Source organism: Myxocyprinus asiaticus, chromosome 3 (assembly GCF_019703515.2).
Source record: "Myxocyprinus asiaticus isolate MX2 ecotype Aquarium Trade chromosome 3, UBuf_Myxa_2, whole genome shotgun sequence".
Classification (NCBI taxonomy): Eukaryota; Metazoa; Chordata; class Actinopteri; order Cypriniformes; family Catostomidae; genus Myxocyprinus; species Myxocyprinus asiaticus.
The window spans coordinates 5485730-5512714 of record NC_059346.1 but is presented as its reverse complement, the minus strand read 5'-3'; the positions used below and the strand labels follow the sequence as shown (position 1 = coordinate 5512714).

General features: G+C 35.4%; 1 protein-coding gene across 4 annotated transcripts in view; it reads left to right on the top strand.

The window, feature by feature from the left end:
- Positions 1-26985, top strand: part of LOC127420132 (PDZ and LIM domain protein 5-like) — a 71381-nt gene that overhangs the window by 26959 nt on the left and 17437 nt on the right. For 2 of the 4 annotated variants that reach the window (XM_051662176.1, XM_051662166.1), the window contains exons 4-6: positions 13409-13445; positions 14245-14630; positions 26456-26634. In XM_051662176.1, coding sequence (XP_051518136.1) covers positions 13409-13445; positions 14245-14630; positions 26456-26634 — 602 coding nt within the window. Of the gene's footprint in view, positions 1-13408; positions 13446-14244; positions 14631-21193; positions 21214-25872; positions 25894-26006; positions 26025-26455; positions 26635-26985 lie in introns of all 4 variants that reach the window. The other 2 variants (XM_051662192.1, XM_051662185.1) reach the window with 2 other exon arrangements.

Below are 26985 nucleotides of genomic sequence, written 5' to 3'. Positions count from 1 at the left end.
TGGAATAAAAAAGCAGACTAATATTTTATGACATCAATGAGCTCATGTTTTGCGTGACAGGCATCAATCATTTCGACATACAGTATGATGTTGACATTTACACTCGTTTACATTTACAAGAGAGAAAAAAAAACGTACTTTTAAGCGTCTCTTCAGCATGAATCCGATCTAACGGTGCCGTTTTTAGGGTGCGTCGCCCGGTGTCAACACATTCAATATATATATATATATATATATATATATAGGATATTAAAATGAATAAATGTCTATTTTTCCAGCCTGTTGTATGAGTATTTATTTATTACCCCTTATTTATTTTAGATACAGTTCCTATATATTGTTATTTACACAGGGCAAATATATTTATCAAATCGATTTTTATTACGTATCCTATTTTAATGGGGATATAATTCGTTACAGTTGACAGTTACATGAGCAAACAAGATTTGAACATCAACCGTAACAAGATCAAACTGAAATTCACAGCTTTTTAACGGTTCTGTGTACAAATTTGAAGGCTGCTTATTGGATAAATTCAGGTAAACGTCATATTATGCAACTACGCATTACGGAGAGCTTACGACGTACTAGTCAAGTCTTGCCTTAAGAACAGGTGGTGCAACCAAATTAAGCACTGACTTAGTTACAGACTAACTAGTAGTTACTAAGCCCTTAGTATGAACTTTACGTCCTAACTTACGTGAGAACTTACGCACAGCTGATGCAACCCTATCCTGACCTCAAGAGGTGCACTAGCGAGTGATGTTAGAGGCTGTAGCCTTTAGCTTCCTTGTTAGCGCACCCGCCTCCCATGTTGGAGACACCGGTTCAAGTCCCGTACGGAACGGATAGAACAGGAGCGTCACACAAGCAAACAGTGACTGGCTACACACAAAACACCAACCAATCGCACTTCCGCTAGCCAACCGGAAATTCCACCCACCTAGTGAAATACAGTGAGAGGACTTGCTGTGAATATTGTGGATAGGGAGTGGTAGTACTGTGGTAGACTAATGGTATTTTTCTGAAAGTGATTAGTCTAATGGCTTATTAGTTTCGACTAAACCAAACTGGCTTTGGCTGAACCAGACAGCTCCTTCAGTTTACGTCAGTATTCTATAAAAGATTAACTGAATTTATATCACTGAAAGCGAAACGACTGCTCCTGTCTACACTAGTGATACGTGTTTTCGGAAATGCGGTAGCAATCGAGTATTATTCTTTTGATGAATTTACAACACAATACATGGAGTGGACTTTTTATCTGACCTGTTACTCGTCTAGGTAACAGGTCAGTTACTGAGGTAACAGCACTTCGATGCAAATTCAAAACTGCATTTTTTGCTTTCTTGAAGGGCATTGCTGTGGGAGGGGATGCCACTCGAAAGCTCGTTCAAAACGAAAGTGAGAAAATGAATCTTTTTTCGGAGGGCCCTTCCACAAGACTGTAATGCCATGTTTCCTTCAGAGTACCCACTTCAAGGGCTCTGCAGTTCGGAGTGAGTATAGGGCATAGGGAGGATAACTTGCGATTGGAATCCGCCCCCGATCTGCTTAAGGCGTGCACTCCGCTTAATTTTCTTTAATACACCCGTGATTTACAAATCGCACTTGCACACTTGCTGCCCCCATTCTGTGCACATCAGTGACCAACAGCATATTAGGCAGGTGGTCATAATGTTTTGGCTCATCTGTGTATTTATGAGTTAACATTAACCAAGATTAATAGATCCTGTAAATTGTTCATTGGTAGTTTATGACACCTACTTCATTAACTAATGATAGTTCATGTTTGTTGATTATGCATTTAGTAAGGGAATATCTACTGTCAGCTGGTCATTATCGCAAAATAATCCCAGACAGGGTGATCGGGATCCCATGAAAAGCTTTTTGTTTTTTTTGTTTTTTTGATAATGACCCCGCTTATCCAGCTTATTACATAGCTACTTACCATATAAATAATTAAATGGACATGAAATATTAATTTGAGTTGAAATTATGTTATTAAGTGAGATGAAAGAGACCTTGGTGTTTCCAGAAACAGCTGCATTCCACCTACGGTTTGCATTCTGTTGGTATTTATGTTGCAAAAATGACCGTCTGACTGCTCTGTATCCCACTTATTACAAGACTGATTGACAATTAAATAAATAAATGGACATGAAACATTGATTTGACTTGAAATTATTTTATTAGCTTACTTGTAGAGATTGACAGATTGAAATGATGACACGCAATACCCGGATGACCGGTCTGATATCAGTTTTTCTCCAGATGTGTGATTGTTATTCAGAAATATCAGATTTCTGAAATGGCGCGATTGACAAATCAGATTAGAGGACACCAGAGAGCCATGTAATAACATTAGTTAATGTCATGAACCAACTATGACCAATAACAGATCATCTGTAAATCATGGTTAATGTTCATTTATAAATATACTATTCATTCATTCATTTGTTTGTTGATAGTTTATTGTTCATTGTATGTGTATTAGTATGTCGAAATTAAAGGAATAGTTCGCCCCAAAATGAAAATCGTCTCATCATTTATGAGGGGTGTAACGGTTTATCATGGCACGATGAATCGCGGTTCAAAAATGTGACGATGAGCATCCTGTTCTATCCAATACACGTGACGTCCTACCAGGTCCATAGCAAGAAATTCTGGGCCCCCTGACTATATATTGCTATGGGCCCCTTACCTATTAAAATAATCAGTGGTGGCTCAGTGGTTAAGGCTCTGGGTGACTGACCAGAAGTTTGGGGGTTCAAGCCCCAGCACTGCCAAGATGTCACTTTTGAGCACTTGAGCAAGGCCCTTGACACTATCTGCTCCAGGGGCGCCGTATCATGGCTGACCCTGCGCTCTGACCCCAGCTGGGATATGTGAAAAAAAAACAAAACATTTCACTGTATATGTGCAAATGTATAATGTGTGACAAAAATAAATAAATAAATGCTTCTAATACATTTTCGAATATGTTGTGGGCCCCCCTGGACCTTGGGGCCCCTAGAATCGTTACCACCTTTCACCCCACTGGCTACGGCCCTGCGTCCCACGCCTATGTAACTCAGGTATACAAATGGAAATCGCTTCATTGGCACTAGGAGCTCTAAAATACGATTGCACACTAGCATCCACGGGTGTTACACTTGTACCATCAGCTCGGCTGAAAGTGAAACCAGGAATGGGAGCGAGATGAGATGAGCCTTTTCAGCGTGAGGTATCGAATGTCCATTTGAAGCGTGAAACTGATCTGCTCTGACAGCGCCAGAGAAAATTAAAGTTTACAGAGGTTTAATGAGAGTGCAATATTAATCTACTTTATATAATGCTGAATATTATGTATAATAATGCTCTGGGGGAATATAATCCTAATGTCAAATGTCATGTCTGATTTGATTTAATTATTAAATTATTATTATTTAACTGGATAAGCATGGACTTCCATTAAATATGTATTTTTTAATGTAATCAGAGACAATACTATTTTCAAAATATACAATTTTAATTTAAAATATTTTAAATGTTTGTAATCAGTGACAGTGTGTAAGCAGCATATATTTAACATAATTCTGTATTTTTAGTAAGCAGAATTATTGGCTAATATTTCCATTTGGTGTCACCATTGCCCTGTTCTGGGTTGTTTTAGTCCCAGTACATCTCTGATGCATCATTTAGCTCTTTTAAGAACAGTACTTTTAGCTACATTTTTAAGGAAACAAACTATATGGCATATGCCTGTAAAGTAATGATAATAATAAAAAAGTTCAATCTTTACTTTTCTTGATTCAGGCTTAGTTTAAACTAAAGAATCGTGAACCGAACTGTGAGCTTAGTATTGTGAACTGAACCAAATTGTGAGATGAGAGAACCATTACACCCCTATCATTTACTTACCCTCATGCCATCCCGTACAATCCAAGTCAAAAGGGTCCAAAACTTTGAATCTCAAAAAAGCACATAAAGGCAGCATAACATAATCCATGAGACTCCAGTGGCTAAATCCATATCTTCAGAAATTATATGATAGGGGTGGGTGAGAAACAGATCAGTATTTAAATCCTTTTTTGCTATACATTCTCCTCCCTGTCCAGTAGGTGGCAATATGCACAAAGAATGTTGCCAAAAACAAAAGAAGGGCTGTATAAAAGTGGGGATTTATAGTAAAAAGGACTTAAAAATGTGATCTGTTTTTCACCCACTCCTGTCATATGACTTCTGAAGGCATGGATTAAACCACTGGAGTCATTTGGATTACTATTATGCTGCTTTTATGTGCTTTTTGCACCTTCAAAGTTCTGGCCAGCATTCACTTGCATTTTATGGACCTACAGAGCTGAAATATTCTTCTAAACATCTTTGTTTGTATTCACCAGAACAAAGAAAGTCATAAACATCTGGGATGGCATGAGGGTGAGTAAATGATGAGAGAATTTTCATTTTTGGGTGAACTATCTGTTTAACACACTAAAATAGAGAAATGTCCCACTTTAAATGGTACTTGTGTGTGTAGAGTGTTATGTAGTTGTGAGTGTTTTGTGCTAATGTGTGTATGCCAGTTACTTTATTCTGTTTGTTAAGCCGAAGGAATAAGTGTTTCTTATTTTTCTCACTTTATTGATAGGATATGTCTCTGAAAGGATGCAAGCCAAATTAGAACTTCCATTGCCTACATGAGCACCACAGCTAACCATGAGAGAACATATGGCCTTAGGCCTTGACACACACACACACTAACACACAATCGTTTGGAAACAGTGTGCCCAGTGGTGACAGAAGAACACTCATGGATTGGTCCAGTGGAAATCAAAACATGAGAGAGACCAGCAGTGACTGACAGAAACATGAGCAGTGTCAAAAGTGATTTATAAAGGAGAGAGTACAAATTAGACAATTACTTCATCTCGCACATATTTAAATGCCAGTTAAGCACACATGGTAAAGTATGGTGTGTGTGCAGAGTGTTGATTTGATATTTAGTGATTGTAAACTAATCACCCTCTCTCAGTTTTACTTGGGCTTGAGTATTAATAGAACTTAACCAGCATCAGCACCACCTGAAACCAGCAGTACGTGCGTGAGTTAAAGTTAGGGATTGCAGAATGAAACAAACACACAGCTCTTTTTGGTTGGTGTACTCTGCGGCCCAATCATACTCGACACAAGAATGTGAATACAAACTTTTTTTAGTCACACAAGGTCAATCTTATATTTAATTGTGTTCTGAAATGTTTCAGAATGCAATTAATAGCGCAAAGTGAGTGCTGGTTGCATTCTCAGCACTGCCAAAAACCCAACCCGGTCATAGTTAGATCTTACTTAGTAAACATAAACATAATAGCTAGCTATTAAAATAATAACACATCTGGCCAGGGCTCCAGACTAACACTTTAAAACAGTGGCACCGATGCCTCCAAGTTCTACAGAAGGTGGCACCAGCACCTGATTTGGTAGCACCGGTGGTGAAATAAGATACATTTAACGACCAAAAATAATGAAAATAGTGATATTATTATTGTATTACACAAATAGGTGCAATTGTAAATAATCTTGCATATTTTTACGTTTGATTAAGCTTTGATTTTGAGTTGAGCTGAGTTATTAATAGCTAGTGCTAATTAATAGTTGAGCTATTAACGACATTAACATATCTAAAAAGTTCATGACTAATTTTTATAGGGCTAAATGAATTTCTATAAAACAAACTATGGCATTTTTGTTTTGAAAAACAGTACACCGAAAAAGAAAAAAATCAATTAGATTGCTCCACAAGCTTAACGTAAGAATATAAATAGCTTCTACTCAGAAACGTACATATTTTTGTATTCATGCAATTTTTAGCTTTACTTTATTTGCATTAATGTATACAACACAAAATATGAATTAGTATAAATTGAACGTAGAGCGATTCATAAAGTAAAATAATAATTTTGAGTTCCTTCAACTTCTTTGGCTTAAAAATCCATAAAATTAAGATTTTGAGTACTACTAACTCAGTACATAACTGAGGTTGTAGCGAATACCAGTAAGCCCTTGCACATGAATAATTTAAGCACATTTGTTTGGTCAAAAGGAACTTATTGGGAGCATTTAATTAGTTGTTATTAAGAATTCATAGAGATTTCTGCTCTTTATATTATTGATGTTGTTTTACTGTAATTAGTTGTTTTGGTAATCAGCAGTCTGCAGTGACTATCAAGTGATTTAACCCATTGTGCATTTGTGCAGAACAAAAACGGCATGAAACAGGTCACAAGAAATGTTATTTATCTGGCAGTGCCCAACACTAAACAGACAGTGTGTGTTTATGTGTGCATATGGGCCTTTTAGTGCTAATGGACGCCATTTGAGTTTTATTGGAGAGCCATGTTGATGCCAGACTCAGCTTTACCTGCAGTTATGGTGGAGAGATTTGGAGTTTTACGAGTTTTGTGTTGATTCTCATAGATTACTGCAGATTACACAGAGAAAGAGTGACTCCATGTTAATTAAAAGCACATGAAGTCAATTATTTTATTGTTTTCGTCTCGTTTGTGTTCCTGTTGAAGGTCAGTTTCGAAGATCTCACAGTAATCTCACTTGCCATCAGATGAACTCAGAGATGCTTAAATCAGATGTCATATCAAAGCATGTGCTTCTATTCTAGTGCATTCTTTCATGCATGTGTACTTGTTTTAAAGGGGCATGGTTTGAATTTTAGGAGAAACATCTGAGACATCATAAATATATCATTTTAGTTTTTCTCTGAAGTCCACTTATAATGTTAGTCAAGGTTGCGTTCCCCAAAAACAGTCATAATTTACATTTTCCACCCTCTCTCTGACCCTTAGACTTGAACATATAGCTGAAGTGTGTATATTTGTAATTTTTTTTAAAGAAGTCATGATATGAGGAATCAAATTTCGCTTGATCTTTTTACATTTAAGAGATCATTGTACTATAAAATAATACTGTAAGTTTCAAAACTCAAAACGTCCTCTTCACTGCAAAAAGAGACATTTTTAAAACCAGTTTGCCAAAACGACTTGTTCTCTACTTCCTCCACATTGTGATGTCACAGTGTGGTGGACATTTGCATCTGACCGCCTCCACAGCAACACGTCAACACCTACTTAACCTTTAATCACTTTCGTAGCCCTGTCCAGTAGTGGTGAGCAGTGAGATGGCAAGCAGAGAGAGCAGGTCAGTCAAGAACAGACAGCCAATCATAACAGTGGGCGTGTACTGTCAGGTCTTAAAGGAGAAGCAGTACCAAAGCTGAGTGTTTCTGACAGAGGGTCTGAATGAGGGGGGAAATGAACATGTTTTACAAATATATGGCTGTTTTGTCTGCAAAAAGTGTTACTAATATTATAAGTGAACTTTAAGGAACAAATTTAAAATAATACAAATGCGTGTCATGACCCCTTTAAATTACTGTATTCTTTCCAAGCTTAATGTGTGGTGGTAACTATAAGTAAGCCATTTGTAGGCTGATTTCCCTAAAAAGGAAATTGGGCCAAGTTGGCCAAGTTGTTGAATGCTGAATAGGGGTTAATATGTAAATGTGGGCAGTAGTATGTTAATGAGCTCGTTGTTGCATCATAATCATAAAGAGGCTTTTTCTGAACAAGCTTGTTCGGAAGTCTTTGGACGTCAGTGAGCTAAAGATGCGTTTATATCCCCCGATTTATAACAGTTTTGATCGACATTTTTTTCCATGTTTTTGTAGGGGTTTTTTTGCCCTTAAAAGCCCTCTCTCAACAGCTTGACAGAATGTATGTAAACTAAGCTAAATCCCAACAGCAAATCTTTTTTTTTAATGAAACGCTGTTTTTCCGAGTCTTGATTGTGTTTTTTTGATTGTGTGTTCAGTATGTGTGTTTTATGTATCTTTTTACTTGTGCATATACGGTTTGTTTTTGCCAAGTTATGGGGCGTTGTCTTATTACCACATCCAAACAACTGGTTCTAAATGCTTAAAAATACACACAAATGCCAAATCTTAATCAGAGCTCAAATCAAACTGACCAGAACTGTTTAGGGCAATTTTGCACAGAATTCATCCAGGATTCCACTCTTCACAGAGAGGCGACGGGTTGCTTGATTACTTGGGTTTTTGGGAAGTCTTTGTTGACCGATTGGAGGGGAAGTTTAGCTTGATTTAATTAAACCAGCTGGATTCCAACCCAGTCCACTTTTGGGTAACCCCAGCACCATAAAACACTTATTTTGGTCTGTTCACAGTCCTCGTCAATTGGCTTTCAAAATCGTTCCAGAAATAAAAACCCTTAAGGTATATAAACAACTTGACATCCATTTGATTCAGATCATGACTCTTTCAGAGTATCTCCATGAATTGGCTCAATGTTTGAAATGGACGATTCAATTAATGCACCATTTTCTCTGTTTTAGTTTGTTAAATGGATAGGTCACCCAAAAATGAAAAATCTCTCATCATTTACTCACCCTCATGCCATCCTAGTTGCGTATGACTTTATTTCTTCTGCTAAAACACAAATGAAGATTTTTAGAAGAATGTTTCAGCTCTGTAGGTCCATACAATGCAAGTCAATGGTGGCCAGAACTTTGAAGGTCCAAAAGCACATAAAGGCAGCATAAAAGTAATCCATATGTCTCCAGTCATTTAATTCATGTCTTCAGAAGTTATATGATAGGTGTGGGTGAGAAACAGAAGTCCTTTTTTACTATAAATATCCACTTTCCACTTATCCACTTTTTTTTCATTTGTTGACTGTCCTGCCCGGCGCGACGTCGCAGAAATAGAAACAATTTTAAAAATAGAAAGCTCTGTCGTTCATCATGTGTCATGGCTGGTTAGGACAAAAACTCTGTTTAACATGGATAAGATACCGTTTATTGTGTGTCACGGTGTCGCATCATGTCTGGTTAGGAGACGGTGAAACAATAAGAAAATAAACAGTAAAGAGAGACTGAGTGATAGATTCCAGAGTAGGTAGGACCGCTACCCGACTTGAATCGGCTTTCAATCCAAGTTCGCCTCAGTTTTTCATGTAGATAACATTGGGCTTGCATTGAGTTTGGATTTGAGATTGAAGGGGAAAAATATTATGTATGTTTTCATTTTTACATAATTCGATTTGCGCATGCATGCACACACAGTCCATCATATTTGAGCTGCGAAAATCTGTGTGTCAAGTCAAGTCATTTTTATTTGAATAGCGCTTTTCACAATACACATCGTTTCAAAGCAGCTTAACAGAAAATCAAACTGTAGTGTCTGTAATGTCTTAAAGTCCCCATTGAGCAGCTTCATCGAACAATCATGCCTTAATGTTTTTAAGTCCCCAGTGAGCAAGGCAAAGGCTACTGGCAAGAAACAAAATACTCCATAAGATGTCAGTTAGTGGAGAAAAAATGACCTTAGGAGAAACCAGGCTGAGCTGGGGGGCCAGATCTCCTCTGGCTAAACAATATGAATATAATGCTGATGTTAGTTAGCTATGTGTAATACAAGTCATGTATTAATTGACTAAACTGAGTAGATTTTTGGCGGGCAACTAAAGGATATTAATTTAACTGTAAGATTAATATGAGATTTATGATTAAGTGTTTTTGAAGTCCATCCTGAGTGCACATAGATGCAGCGTCCCCCACTGTTTCGCTGGTAAAGCTTTAGTTGGCAGTAAAGCATTGGTCAGTGAAGTCTTGCTGTTCGATTGGATTGCATTTAGATTCACTGTTGCTTGTAGAATTGCTGTCAATTGGATTGCATTTGCGTCTAATGCTGCACCCCAATTTGCCTACACTCCATTCTAAATAGTATCTGAGAATGGATTTAGTGCAACCCAAATCACAGTGCATTGGAAATGGTATGCTAAAGGTGCCTGTTTAATGTACTATTTCCAGTGGACTTTCACAGTGGGCATCCCCACATCTTTTTTAGTTAAAATTACCCACCACCTTTGGGAATTTGTGACGGTTCTTCTTTGACTATTTTAGATGTATAAAAGTGGCGAGGAATTCATTTACATTTATTTCAATCAACTATTTACATTATTATTATTATTATTATTATTATTATATTCTGTGAACTAATAATAGATTTTAAGATAATGAATGAAGCAAGATGCTGACACATGCAAACCCTTTACACAATCACAAGACACAATTTTACAACATGCTACTGTAGTACGTCTTAAAACAGGCATACTGTCTTACTACTTACTCAGAAGTATGAATTTCCCATCACCAGCAAAGTCCACACTTTTAGTGCCTAGTATAAATATCGGTGCTGTCAGTCCATTACATTTTTAATCGCAACATTTTCCGTAGTTAATCGTGATTAATCACAGATTTTGAAAGTGCTGAAATTTTACTCTAAATATACTTCTATTTCGGTCAAAATGTCTTTAAGTCCTTCTTAGTAAAAGAAAACAATACAATATGTAACAATATAATACTTTAACTTTTTCCATACAAAGCCTTCCACAGTATAAAGATAGAAATACACTAAATTGCTCCAATTCAAGTAGCATTAAACATTTCCCAAAGTCTAAGTGGGAGTATGACTGATTGAAAGAACTAGTTCCCCACATAGGTTGCATTTTCATTGCAATGGGCATTAAATCTCTTAAACTCTCATCCTTCACAATATTAATCTGCCGGTAGACTGTGGCTATCCGCATTGTTACAGCAATTGTGAAGCTGCGTTTATGATTCGCGTCAGAACGTCAACGCCAGCGTCAAGCGGCACTTTGAACTCCACATGAAAAGTGCTTGCAGACAAAAACGTCTCATTCTGTGTTTTGGTGATGGTTAAGACTTGACGTTCTTCTGTGGTAATTAAAATGTGCCTTACACAGGCTGAAAAATACTTGATTTCTGTCACCAGTTCCATCTAGGCTTGTTTTGTAAAACAACTAGCATTAAGAACTCCTTTCCCTATCATTTTATCACTTGTGGCTGCATCCAAAAAGTGGAAAATGCTGCCTTTGAAGGCTGTATATGGAGATAGGATGAACATAAAGTGCTTTTCAAACTGCCCTGAGATCAGTTTCCTTAAGAGTTTCATTACAAAGGTTCCGCTCTTCTAACCAGTGTTTATGCTGTATTGAAAGTAAATGTGTTAATCGTGATTAAGAAACATTAACGTGTTAAACTTTATTAATTAATCGCATGCGATAACGTGCTAATTTTGACAGCTCTAGTAAGTATAGGCCTGCGAATTGGGGTACACCCTGGGTCTCCTAGCTAAGATAGAAAATAAAAAAGAGTGAGTGATTTCAGGTTTGGGTTAGAAATGTATCTTACAGGGATAGTTCACCCTGAAATAAAAACACATCGTTGTCATTTATAACCCTCATTCTGTACCAAACCTTTATGACTTTCTTTCTTAAGTGGAACAAAAATATGCTAGGGCCTCAGACACATTCACTTTCATTCCATCTTTATTCGGTACAATGACTGAGGGTATCAGCCTTTGGGTTTGAAACAATGAGTGAATGATGACAAAATTATAATGTTTGGGGAATTATCCCTTTAAAATTTAACAGTACAGGTTGTGTTGGGTTGGGTCACAGGGTCTTGATTACAAGGCCGGATTCAGACTGTTCAGTGTGTGTGTGTGTGTGTGTATGTTTGTGTGTGTTATAATGTCAGTCTGCCCTCCCATGAACAAGCCTCATACATGATTTATATGATATGTATTTTTTTCTTCACATTACAGCTCTTAAAGCATTAAATTACTCCATTACACCCCACACCATTTTATCTCTAAACTGTGTGTGTGTGTGTGTGTGTGTGTACTGCAATTTCTCAACTGTATGTGAACTAAAAGTGTAAGATGAAACTTGTATCTCTAAAACAAACACACTCTCACACACTCTCCAGTAGTTTAGCTCATCCCACCTCTGGGGAAATCTGTCCTGTGTGTGTATTGGCTTTTACATCACAGCTGGGTAAAATCCCATTTTCCGTTATTGAGAAACAAGAGGATAAAAGGACAAAAGATCAAGTCTTTACAAACATCACTCTTTAACAAATAAAATCTTACTTGTACTTTTATTTTATTATTTTACCATGCCAGTAAAGTCTCTTGAATCTTACAAACTTATGACATTACAATGACAGTGCAAACCAACCGAAACAAAATTAAATGAAACGAAAAAAAATCTAAATGAAACAAAACAAAATTAAACAAAGCAAAACGAAACAAAACAAAACAATGTAAAACAAAATAAAGTAAAATGAAACAAAACAAAACAAAGTAAAATTTAAAACAAAGACAAAACAAAACAAAGTAAAACAAAATAAAATAAAGTAAAACAAAACAAAACAATGTAAAACAAAATAAAGTAAAATGTAACAAAACAAAGTCAAACAAAACAAAATAAAATTAACCAAAACAAAGTAAAACGAAACAAAACAAAATAAACAGACAAAACAAAACAAGGTAAAACTAAACAAAGTAAAACTAAACAAAATAAAGTAAAATTAAACAAAACAAAATAACAGTGCATTTGAATATAACAAAAAGGAATAAATTAATGAGGTAACATTAATTAAAGAAGAGCAGACTCTCTCTCTTTCTCTGTCTCTGGCTTAACAGTTACCCATCTCCCAATTCTTGCAGTTCTATATTGAATGTGCTGAGTACAGATTATTACCTCAAAACTGCAGCAGTGTGACCTCTCAGCACTCCCTCTGACAGATCTATACCCGTTAAACCCCACCCACTGGATCTCACTATCAAGTACTCTACTTAGGTCACATCACACGTGTTTGTGTGCTTGTATACATTTTTATGAGGCTATTTTAAAATCCACATTTGGATGGACAATCAAAGAACTTTGAAGCCATTTCTCTTAGTTTCAGTGTCACTGTAGTTACTGTGTTTTGGCTTTGTAGGGTAGTGACGTTCTTGTTGTGTAGTCTTATATCCAGCTCTCTGAAAGAGATACAAAGGTTACAGAGAAAAGAGAGAGGATATAAATGCCTGATACCTACAGATAGAGATATGTGCAAGATTGTTCTAAAAGGTTACGTCTTGAGTTCAGATGTCAGGCAGCGATTCTTAGAGACAGTAACAGATACTATAAAACTATGCCAGCCTTACACACACACACACACACACTCACTCATTATCACTTTAAATCAAGATGCAACATCATATACAAATTTAAAACCAAAACTGACTTGGTTTCTTTAGTGGTTGATGCAAACCTGAAATGATTAGTTCTGTTCTCCCCTGGAGGCAAAATGATTTCAGGACCTCTCAACAAACATCCATATGGTTGTTCTGTGTTTTTATGAATACATGCTTATGATTGTATTAAAAACCACAGTGAGACGTTCCCTACAGTATGTAATGCCAATGCCCGCTCCAGATGTGCTCACAAAGAGTTATTAATGTTTTTGTTCATTGTTTGTGTTCCAACAGAGCAACCAGTCTTCCAAAACCAGATGTGGCATCAAAGGTATGAGATTTACCCACACTACACGTACAACACACAGCCTGAGATGTTTGTGAATGAATTATGTGTGTATATGTTATCATACCCCTCTGAGACAGACAGACAGACGAAGATCTATATGCTAGCTAGTTTTAGTTTTGCATGTTTGAAATAGTACTGCTCCCTCTGCGTTCGCCAATTATTCGTTTTGTATTGCTCTTAGGCCAATGTGAAGATACAGGCTGTGTTTGAAATGTAATATCGGTGTGCCGCTTACTGCACTGTTTATTCTGTATGCTGCCTACCAGTTTTTAAATTGTGAAAAATTACAGTATACAACCATAAACGTTTCAAACGGAAGTATGCTACATTGATCTATCACGTGGCATAATAATAATAAACTTATATATGGTTCCTTTAAAGGTAGCTTATCAATCAATATATAAATTATACACAATAGAAACATGTATATTACAAAAATATTAATAATAATACAAAATAAAAAAATAAAAACAATCAAGTAATATTTAAACATGAAACATGAAGTCAAACATGTGAAACAAATGTTGCATACTACTCTTTGAAACATGTATCTGTTGGCGGTATATACAGTGCAGTAGTGTATACTGCACAGTATTCAATAAGTAACAAGCTAGTGTTCCAATCTGAACAGCCATTAACAATCATTTAGGTTTCAAGCAGTGTAGTCAACAACATTTTTTTGTATTAGCCGTTCATTTTTATGTGTTTGTCTGTTAATTTGTTGTCTTGTTGATGTTTTGTGTTGTGTTTGAGTCCAGCATGTGCTTCCCTCCATATTTAGGATGATTCTGTGGAAGTTCTCAAACCCGTTCCCATGAAAAACTTCATTCCATCTTCATCTGACATCATAAATCCCACCCACATCACTGCATCCTCCAATAAGAGCGCTCGTCCGTTTAGAGGGGCGGGGTCACCACACATAGCCTCCATTCCCTCCCCTGCATCTTCTTTTGCACTTGGCTCCTCAGCTCACAGTCCTAATCCACTGGCTCTGCCTACCGATACTGATGTGACAGCTGGCTCACTCAATCATCTGCCTGCAGTGCCCCGCCCTTCAGTCTATAACACACCCATCAATCTCTACTCCAATGAGAATGCCTGCGAGGTGGCCATGGGCCAGAGGCGGGGCCTGCTGGAAAGCCAGGGTGAGAGCTTACAGCTGAATGGGTAAGAGTTTGATTAACACATTGTTGCTCCACCCACCACACAAACTTTCAGCTCAACAGTGGCCACTCCCAGTTTTTTAGAAGTATATTTCTAATAAATTTTCTCTATAGACGTTTCAGAAAATTCTTCAATAACGTTTTTCAAAGACTTCCAACCAGCTCTGACATGAAACATTACAACATTTCATTAAAGCAAAACAAAAATAAAAGAATTGGAAAACAAAAAATGTGCTAGACCGTGTATTAATGAGGGAATTGATAACATTTATCGTGATTAAAAACGAGGCTGTAAAGGATAAGTTTAGTCTGTTTGTTCAGTGGGTTGAACTATCATTATATATCACTAAATTAAATATTCAGAATATTCTTTTGTTATATCTTTAAGTTAAATATTCAGAATATTATTTTGTTATATCACTAAATAAAAATATTCAGAATATTCTTTCATTATCACTAAATTAAATATTCAGAATATTCTTAAGTTAAATCAATTAAATATTTTGAATATTATTTCATTATATCATTAAAAAGATATTAAGAATATTATTTTGTTATATCACTAAATTAAATATTCAGAATATTCTTTTGTTATATCTTTAAATTAAATATTCAGAATATTATCTTGTTATATCTTTAAATTACATATTCAGAATATTATTTTGTTATATCTTTAAATTAAATATTCAGAATATTCTTTTGTTATATCATTAAATATTCAGAATATTCTTTTGTTATATCATGAAATTACATATTCAGAATATTCTTTTGTTATATCTTTAAATTAAATATTCAGAATATGATCTTGTTATATCTTTAAATTACATATTCAGAATATTCTTTTGTTATATCATTAAATATTCAGAATATTCTTTTGTTATATCTTAAATATTCAGAATATTCTTTGTTATACTTAAATATTCAGAATATTCTTTTGTTATATCATTAAATTCAATATTCAGAATATTCTTTTGTTATATCTTTAAATTAAATATTCAGAATATTATCTTGTTATATCTTTAAATTACATATTCAGAATATTCTTTTGTTATATCATTAAATATTCAGAATATTCTTTTGTTATATCATTAAATATTCAGAATATTCTTTTGTTATATCTTTAAATATTCAGAATATTCTTTTGTTATATCATTAAATTCAATATTCAGAATATTCTTTTGTTATATCATGAAATTAAATATTCAGAATATTCTTTTGTTATATCTTTAAATATTCAGAATATTATTTTGTTATATCATTAAATTCAATATTCAGAATATTCTTTTGTTATATCATGAAATTAAATATTCAGAATATTCTTTTGTTATATCTTTAAATATTCAGAATATTCTTTTGTTATATCATTAAATTCAATATTCAGAATATTCTTTTGTTATATCTTTAAATATTCAGAATATTCTTTTGTTATATCTTTAAATTACATATTCAGAATATTATCTTGTTATATCTTTAAATTACATATTCAGAATATTCTTTCATTAAATCAATTAAATATTTTGATCATTATATCATTAAAAAGATATTAAGAATTATATTTTGTTATCACTACGTTAAATATTCAGAATATCATTTTGGTATATCACTAAAATAAATATTCAGAATAATTTTTCATTAAATCACTAAATAAAAATATTCAGAATATTGTTAGTTATATTGACTTATTCAAAATATTATTTCATTATATCATTAAATAAAAATCTTCAAAATATATTTTCGTTATATCTCTAAATGAAATATTCAGAATATTGTTTTGTTATTTTGTTCAATTAAATATTCAGAATATACCCTAACCTAAACCCAAATAAAAAATTTCAGAATATTCTTTCTTTATATCGCTAAATTAAAATATGCAGGATGTTCCTTCGTTATATATCACTAAATGAAATAATCTGAATATTCTTTTATTATATAACTAAATTAAATATTCAGAATATTCTTTCATTATATAACTAAATGAAATAATCTGACTACACCGTGTAAACAGTTCTTTTTTTTTTTTTTTTGGTTCCTCATTAGTAGTGTTATTTCCTAATTGCTTATGCCTCAAAGGTATAGAAAATGGCTATTATTCCCCACAAAATTTGCTTTTGTAACCAGGACAGTGATATTTTGAAATTTACCTATTTTCCAGAACATTCCAGATAGATTCAGTGCTGAGTAAACTTGGAATAACTTCTAGAACTTTCTAGAACTTTCCAGTAATATAAATAGTAGTATAAATACAGGGGCCTTAAGCCCACCAGTTCAGTTTAGTTCTAGTTGCCTAAGTGGATACAAATCAAGACCTTGCTGAGTGCCTTGAAGTATGATGAGTATGGCTGGGAGGTCATAGGAGACTTCAAAATGGTGGCATTCCTGATGGGTCTCCAAGGCGGTTTTACCAAGTTTCCCTGCTATCTTTGCCTTTGCGACAGCAGGGACACCAAGGTGCACTACCACAGGCGGGACTAGCCACAGCAGACCGAGTTCTCTGTGAGGAGGAACAAAGTCAAGTGGGAGCCACTGGTGGACCCCCGGAAGGTGATTGGGCCTAATGAAACAATTTGTCAGAGCTTTAGATAAGGAGTCGGCAGCCTTCAAGTACCTTCAAGACTTCTTCCCTAAGCTGGCAAAGGTCAAAGCCGGTGTCTTCATCGGACCACAAATAAAGAAGATCCTGGAGTGCAATGAATTCCCCAAGAAGCTCACTAGTAAGGAGAAAGCGGCTTGGAACAGCTTTGTCACAGTGGTTCGAGACTTCTTGGACAATCACAAGGCCGTAAACTATGTGGTGCTGGTTGAGACTCTGGTGAAGAACTACGGCACAATGGGCTGTAGGATGACCCTCAAAGTCCATATCCTTGATGCTCATCTTGATAAATTCAAGGAGAACATGGGAGCATACTTGGAGGAGCAAGGCGAGCACTTCCATCAGGATATACAGGATATACTACTTCGAATGACGCTACCAAGGACAGTATAATGAGAACATGATGGGAGACGACATTTGGGGGCTGATTCGTGAAAGTGATTTACAGTATAATCATAAATCTTGAAAAACTACTCACTTCTAAATCTTTTGTAGTCATTTTTGTATTACTTTAGTATAAATACATGTTAATTTGGATTCATATGTTGTTTTTTTCTGACTTTATGTGAACAAAATTTTCTCATTGGAAATAGGTACACTTCAAAATATCACTGTCCTGGTCACAAAAGCAAAGTTTGTGGGGAATAATAGCCATTTTCTATACTTTTGAGGCATAAGCAATTAGGAAATAACACTTACTACCCAGGAACAAAAATTGTGTTACATAGTGTTATTCTTTCATTATATAACTAAATGAAATATTCAGAATATTCTTTGATATGCATGCAAGCTTCTCTATTTCTTAATATATCTCTTTTTTCACTGAGTAACATGTCTTAGATTATGTTTGTCAGTGAGTCATATTTAGATCTCAGGAACAGTATCTGTTGTGTGTTTTGGTGTGTGTGTGTGTGTGTGTGTGTGTGTGTGTGTGTGTGTGTGTGTGTGTGTGTGTCAAGGCTCTCCCTTGGATAATGTCCCAGGGTAAGATCAGATATATCATGTGCGTGCTTAGTTTAATATTTTATTGATGGTTATAAAGTGCTGATTGACATTTTAAGGCAAAAGAGCCACGTCTCTAATTACACTCACCCACATATGCTGATGCATACCTTTGATTCATGCCTTTCACTGTAACCGATTAAGTGTTTCTTGTTTACACATGTGTTTTATGTGTTTGTTGTGATGTGTTTTGTTTATTTCTGTGTTTTAATAACTTTAATAGAATAATATTGGCATTATACCGGCCCAAGTTATAGTTTAACCACCAAATAAACCCTTTCTGCTTCTCGTTAAGTGTTCTGTAGAGAAGACTATGTACATGTGTGGCATGCTGCCATACTATTCTTACTATTTTTGTATTTACAGTTGTGCTCAAAAGTTTGCATACCCTTGGAGAATTGGTAATATATGTACCATTTTTAAAGAAAACATGAGTGAGCAGGCAAAACACATTTCTTTTATTTCGTATGGGATTCATATTCAACTGTAGGTTATAACAGAATGCATTCATCTTGCCATCAATTTTCACAAGATTCCCCGTGCCTTTAGAGCTCACACACCCCAAAACATCAGTGAGCCACCACCATGCTTCACAGTGGGGATGGTATTCTTTTCACTATAGGCCTTGTTGACCCCTCTCCAAACATAGCGCTTATGGTTGTCACCATAAAGCTCTATTTTGGTCTCGTCACTCCAAATTACAGTGTGCCAGAAGCTATGAGGCGTGTCAAGGTGTTGTCGGGCATATTGTAACCGGGCTTTTTTGTAGCATTGGCGCAGTAAAGGCTTCTTTCTGACAACTCAACCATGCAGCTCATTTTTTTCAAGTATCATCGTATTGTGCTCCTTGAAACAACCACACCATCTTTTGCCAGAGCAGCCTGTATTTCTCCTGAGGTTACCTGTGGGTTTTTCTTTGTATCCTGAACAATTCTTCTGGCAGTTGTGGCTGAAATCTTTCTTGGTCTACCTGACCTTGGCTTGGTATCAAGAGATCCCCAAATTTTCCACTTCTTAATAAGTGATTGAATAGTACTGACTGGCATTTTTAAGGCTTTGGATATCTTTTTATATCCATTTCCATCTTTATAAAGTTCCATTGCCTTGTTACGCAGGTCTTTTGACAGTTCTTTTCTGCTCCCCATGGCTCAGTATCTAGCCTGCTCAGTGCATCCACGTGAGAGCTAACAATCTCATTGACTATTTTTACACAGACACTAACTGCAATTTAAAAAGCCACAGGTGTGGGAAATTAACCTTTAATTGCCATTTAAACCTATGCGTGTCACTTTGTGTGTCTGTAACAAGGCCAAACATTCAAGGGTATGTAAACTTTTGATCAGGGCCATTTGGGTGATTTCTGTTATTATTATGATTTAAAAAGGAGCCAAACAACTATGTGATAATAAATGGCTTTATACGATCACTATCCTTAAATAAAAGAGAATGTTTTTGCATGATCAGTCATATTTTCAAAATCAATGCCAAAATTTCACAATTTCTGCCAGGGTATGCAAACTTTTGAGCACAACTGTATGCACTATGTATACACTGCACAGTATGCAAATTTTCATTATGCATTGAATACCTGGATGACCTACCAAATTTTCCAAAATATGCAGTATACAACAGAACACACTGCCCAAGAAACTGTGTCCCACCATTATGTGCACTCGACTTGACTTTTGATTTACAAAGTGACAAATTAACTGGAAGTAGGCTTATATTATCCAATTTTTTTTATTTTTTTTTACTTATTGTTTGATTGGATATACAAAAGTTTATACATTTTACATAAATTAAGAATATAAATGCAAATCAAATTTTTCCAAAGTGATAACGACACCACTCGCTAAATGAAATATGTACATAATGAAGTGATGTGACAACAATGCAGCATTTAGCACAACTGTTTGAAATCGAAATGTTTATCATTACTTACTATTTTACAAAAATAAAAATAAATAGTAGGCAATATACAATATATACTGTGCTGTAGGCAGTATGCTGATATTCCATTCTGACCACAGCTTATGTCTGTGCATGTGTGTTTGTGTGTGTGTGCAGTTATGTGGTTGTGGTTGTTTAAGAGCATAATACATGATACATCCTTGACAAAACATTATCAGAACCAAATGCTTCTCTTCATGTCTCTCATCCCACAAATCCCTCTCATTATCCTCATACAGCTGTGCATTGAAGAGACAAATCAATGCCAGCCCTGTTTCCATATTTTTATGGGCAACTGTTGAGAAAACATATTCCTAGTGTACCCATCTGTGGATACTATAGTTTGTTTCAAAGGATCGGGCTTGTATTTCTCATTGCAGTTGTGTATGTGGGCTTACTTAGCTATAGTTTAGGAACAAAACTGTCCCCACAAGTTAGCCAAGTCTGACAAAACCTCCCATTGGGAACATCCGGGTACATTGTTTAAAAAAAAAATAAAATTATATATATATATATATATATATATATATATATATATATATATATATATATATATATATATATATTCATTAATAAAGATTTTTTTATTCTAAAAATGCAAAAAGTTTTTTTTTAGGGGAAATGTTAGCATTTGTATTAGCTGTTGCTATAGTGATTATAATTAGCTGTTTATAAAAAAATAAATAAAAATAAGAACAACACAAGATTAAAGCATGTGATTAAAATTTCCCAGTGGTGACAATTCAGATGTCCTTATTAATAATAATAAATATATATATATATATATATATATATATATAAGTAAATAATTTTGAAAATGCTAAATGTTTTCTGTTAGTATTTCGGTTCGAATAGAAGTCTATGGTATGTTCACAGTTAGGTAAACGTGTGTATGAGAATCGTGTGTGTAGTTGTTGGTCTGTCTCAGAGGGGTTTAAAGATTCAAGAAATCAGTGTTAGGTGTATTAAACTTGTAATGAGATGATTGTGCGTGTGTTGTGTTTTCTCCTTCATGTGCTGTTCAGCAGGTGATTCCAGCTACAAAGTCAGTACCACATTAGTGTATACTGTTTTCATTGTGTGTGTGTGGTGTTTAAATTTTGCTGTGGTTTGGAGTGCATTAAATAATTTTTTTACATAAACAGTTTTCTGTTTTGCTCCATAATTCCCCAGTCTAATCCTTACTTTGAGAGTGCTTTGCTTATATGAATGAATGACTGTTGGTAATTATTAATTATTATGCGTGCAGTTCACCATGATACAGGGATGGTATCAGATGGTAATATCTATGATGACTTTGATATAAAGTATGGTACTAAATTATTACCATATTATATTACTTTAAAGAACCCATGTAACTACCACAGTACATGTGCAAAACCATAGCATTACCATGGTACAATGCCAAAAAAAAAACATTGTATTATCATGTTAATGTCCTACAACATTAGTACCATGAGATACACTACCGGTCAAAAGTTTTGAAACACTTGACTGAAATGTCTCTCATGATCTTAAAAATCTTTTGATCTGAAGGCGTATGATTAAATGTTTGAAATTAGTTTTGTAGACAAAAATATAATTGTGCCACCATATTAATTTATTTCATTATAAAACTAAAATGTAATAAAAAAAAAATTGATGTTTTTGAAATTGATGACTTGGACCAAATAATAAAGAAAAGCAGCCAATAAGTGCCCAACATAGATGGGAACTCCTTCAATACTGTTTAAAAAGCATCCCAGGGTGATACCTCAAGAAGCTGGTTGAGAAAATGTCAAGAGTACATGTCTGCAAATTCTAGGCAAAGGGTGACTACTTTGAAGATGCTAAAATATAACATAGTTTTGATTTATTTTGGATTTTGTTTAGTCGCAACATAATTCCCATAGTTCCATTTATGTTATTCCATAGTTGTGATGACTTTACTATTATTCTAAAATGTAAAAAAAAATAAAATAATTATAATAAAGAATGAGTAAGTGTTTCAAAATCTTTGACCGGTAGTGTATGTTCTAAAATCATAGTATTACCATAGTATACATTATGTCCAAAAAACCATGATACATGTCCTAAAACAGACAGTTTTACCATGATATATGTCCTTATATCATAGTATTACCATAGTATATGTCCAAAAATCAGTATTACCATGATATACACTGATGAGCCAAAACATTATGATCACTCACAGGTGTAGCGAATAACGTTGATCATCTCCTAACAAAGTCACATGTCAATGTCTGGGTAGATTAGATGGTAAGCGACCAATCAGTTCTCATAGTTAATGTGTTGAATGCAGGAGAAATGGGCAGGAGTAAAGACCTGAGCGACTTTGACAAGGGCCGAATTGTTATGGCCAGACAACTGGGTCAGAGCATCTCTGCAACGGCTAATCTTGCCTTGTACTGGTGCTCCTGGTCAGCTATGGTGAGTACCGACCGACAGTGGTCCGAGGAGGGACAAATACAAACTGGCGACAGGGTGTTGGGAACCCAAGGCTCATCGATGCGTGGGGGTATTATGGCTATCCTGTCTGGTCTGAACCGACAGAAGGTCTACTGTGGCACTAGTCGCGTACACTTTTAATGATGGTTATGGGAGGAATGTGTCACAGCACAGTGCATTGCACCCTGCTGCATATGGGGCTATGTAGCCGCATAATGACCTCTGTCCACCATCGAAAGCACCTACAATGGGCAAGTGATCATCTGAACTGAACCTTGGAGCAGTGGAAGAAGGTCATCTGGTCCGATGAGTCCCGTTTTCTTTTACATCACATGGACAGCTGTGTATGTATGTGCCGTTTACCTGGGGAAGTGATGATACCAAGATGCACTGTGGGAAGACGACAAGCCGGTGGAGGGAGTGTGATGCTCTAGGCAATGTTTTGCTGGGAAACCCTGGGTCCGGCCATTCATGTGGACATTAATTTGACACGTGCCACTTACCTAAACATCATTGCAGACCAGGTACACCCCTTCATGGCAATGGTATCCCTGATGGCTGTGGCCTCTTTCAGCAGGATAATGCACCTTGCCACACTGCACACATTGTTTGGGAATGGTTTGAACAACATGATGAAGAGTTCAAGGTGTTGCCCTGGCCTCCAAATTCCCCAGATCTCAATCCGATTGAGCATCTGTGGGATGTGCTGGACCAACAAGTCCGATCCACAGCGGCTCCACCTCACAACTTACAGGACTTGAAGGATCTGCTGCTAATGTCTTGGTGCCAGATACCACAGGACACCTTTAGGGGTCTTGTAGAGTCCATGTCTTTGCAGGTCAGAGCTGTTTTGGCGGCACGCAGAGGACCAACAGCATATTAGGCAGGTGGTCATTATGTTTTGGCTCATTAGTGTATGTCCTAAAACTGACAGTATTACCATGAAACATGTCCTAAAAACAGTATTGCCATAGTATGTGTCCAAAAATCAGTATTACCATGATATACGTCCTAAAACCCATAGTATTACCATGATACATTTCATAAAAACATTTATACCATGGTACATTTCATAAAATCCACAGTATTACCATGATATATGCTCTAAAAACCATAATATTACCTGGTGTATGTCCTAAAACAGTATTGCTACGGTATGGTACAACAAAAACTACTTCAGTACTTTCCTTTGCATTGTCACTATACACTGCAAAATATTCTAATATGTCTAAAGTTTGTTTTTGAGGACATAATTTTTTAAATGTTGCAAGTAATGAGAATACCTAAAATTATCGCATTAAACTGAGACAAAATACTTATTTGTCATTTTCAGTTTTGTGCAAGGTGAGTAAATAAAAAGTTTTCAATAACTGTCCAATACGTGAAAGGATGTTATTTGGGGTAAAAAGCTCCCCTGTTGCAGGGGCTAAAGGCCCCTATTAAACACATTGTTTTTCTTAAGTGGGGGGAATAGATTTGTTATGAAAAATTTACAAAGAGGGCTCACATTGACTGATCCAGTCACTATGGAGATTAATTTGTGTATAGAATACTAAAGATGTTAAAGAAAAAGAAAAAAAAAGAAGAATTTTAATCAAAACAACCATCTGATATTATTTATTTTACACAAATTGTGTTGCTCCATAAATATTCAATAAAATGAAATCTTTTTTCAAACTTGATACACTTTGTGACCAGAAAAAAAAAAAAAAGCACATTTTCCTTAAGCTGTGCCTTTAGCCCCATTGTACCCTATTACCAGGATGCATGTCCTAAAAACCATAGTATTACCATGGTGCATGTCCAAAAAATGAGTACATAACCACTCTCAAAGTATGGTAAAGTCACGATTGTTGCTTTGTTTCTGTTGAATGATGATGCTAGTTTTATGTTGTGAGGATAGTGAGTGTGAAGTGTTTCAGCACAATATTCACACACAGTCTCACACATACAAACACACACAGACCTTAGAAACTATATTAGTGAGGACCTCTTGTAGACACAATAACCCTCACACAAACATGTTAATGTTTTTCAATTCAAAAGGAGCATGCAAAATGCTTTTTTGACATGTTTCACTATATTAGAGGACATTTTAAAACCATGACAAATATATAGCCAAACCTGTGCACATACACACACACACACACACACACACAAGTATGGTTGTGTGCAGATACACTGCGTTTTGTCAAACACACTTAGCAAATCTCTTCTACCAACACCCTTTCTTCACACATACAGACCTGTACACACTCAGCCTGACAGCGTTGATTTATTAACAGCTTATGAATGTGTTATGTGTCAGTTCATATACACTTTGGCATGATCAGTATGTCTTGATGCAAGCACTAATGTATAATTCTTGTCTCTGAGAGATTAGATAGACGTTGCTAATCTGAACTCCACTGAAATGAAGAATTATAAAGTTCTAGGTTCCAGACTTTTTGTTGAGTCGAGCACAGATAACCCACACTGCCTGTTTCTGGTGCCTGTTGCATTTTATTTCCATAAGCACCAGCACCATCTAGTGATAAAAAAAAATTCAATTTGCTTTCAGTTATTTTAAGTAGCTGCATATTGCAAGTGTTTTGATTGCTTTTATCTTTAAAACTGTTCTGGTTTACATTATTTTCCAGTTACCTGATTATATTTATTTAAACCTCCCTAATGCCATAGAAGTTCCTAACTAATGGGGAACTTACTGAATTTGTATGTTTTACCCAAATAAACATTTGCCATGGAAAATCATGAAAAAGTAATCCAATAAACTTTGATTGAAGGAAGGAAGGGGGGGGGGGGGGTCTTTTGACCTGGGCCAGTAAGCAACCACCTAGAACACCCTAGCAACCATTTAATAACAAGCAAATGTAACCAGTCCTGCTCAACCTGCTTTGAGTGGGATTTGAACCAGGGTTTCTAATATGGGAGGCGGGTGTGCTAATAAGGAGGCTACAGCCTTTAACATTAGTCGCTACTATGACGTACTACTATGTCACTACCAGGGGAGTAAAGTTTACACACTGCACAGCTACCCACCAGCTGGCTAACGTTACACTAAGAACAGCTAAAAAAGCTAAAAAATAAAATTACTTTTTTTTTATTTTTTTTTTTATAATTTATTAGCTATGATATTTTGGCACACAATGGTTACCATAGTAAATTACATGCACGTAGATGGAACATGCATGTAGAAATACTTGCATAAAATTCCTCTCCGTTATGTAATCACAATGTTTTATCTTATTTTATATAGTGGGCCCCCAGCTGTCTCAAAGTGAGTACATCTGTAACGAGTGCCATAAGTAAACGCTTTCTTAAAGAGAAAAATTCTCATCCTTTTTCTTTTTCATTCCTTTTCTTTCCTCTTTTCCTACTTTCTTCCTTCAGAAAACCACCAGTTTACAGGTAAGGGAGGATAAACTTTGTTTTAGCTTAACAACAAGTCTATAGGCATCCAGCACCCAAAATTCTGTCATCATTTACTTACCCTCATGCTTTTCCAAACCTGTATGACTTTCTTTCATCCATGGAATGCAAAAGGATATGTTAGGTAAAATGACTTGACTTTGTCTTCTTTCCACACAATTAAAGTGAATGGAGGTTAACATTCTGCTTAACGTCTCCTTTTATGTTTTATGGAAGAGAGAATGTCATACGGGTTTGAAACAACACGAGGGTGAGTAAATGTTGACTGAATTTTAATTTTAGGTGAACTATTCCTTTAAAGTTTAAATTTGTAAATGACAGTTACATGTAAATGGGAATAACACACGGCATTATCTCCATCTGTATATCTGTGTGTGTGTGTGCGTGCATGCATGCGTGCGTGTGTGTAGACTTCCTCGTAAGCTCGTCACAGAGACCGACATTGAGTTTTATCACGTCCCGACACAAAGTGATGCCAGCAGGAAACGCATCATGGAGGATACAGAAGACTGGAACCCGCGGACAGGAACTTCACAGTCCCGCTCATTCCGTATCCTTGCTCAGATTACCGGCACTGAATCTGAAATCGGTGAGAAAAATGTAACTTATTTTAATTACATTTTTTGCTACCATTTTTAAAAAAAAAACCTTTTGTTTTTATTATTTGATTTGTTCAGTTGGATTTTATTTGTATTTAATTTTTAGTTTAATTTTTTGCTATCTAATTTTTTTTTAAATATTTTTTTGTTTTGATCAAATTTATTTTACTTGTTGCTAAACATTTTTAAACCTTTTGTTTTTATTTGTTTTGATCAGTTTTATTTTAATATGAACTTTAACATTTCTATTGATTTTTCTATTTATTTTATTATTTTTTGCTATAATTTTATTAAAACCCTTTTTATTATATGTTTTGATCAGGTTCATTTTATTTTAGTTT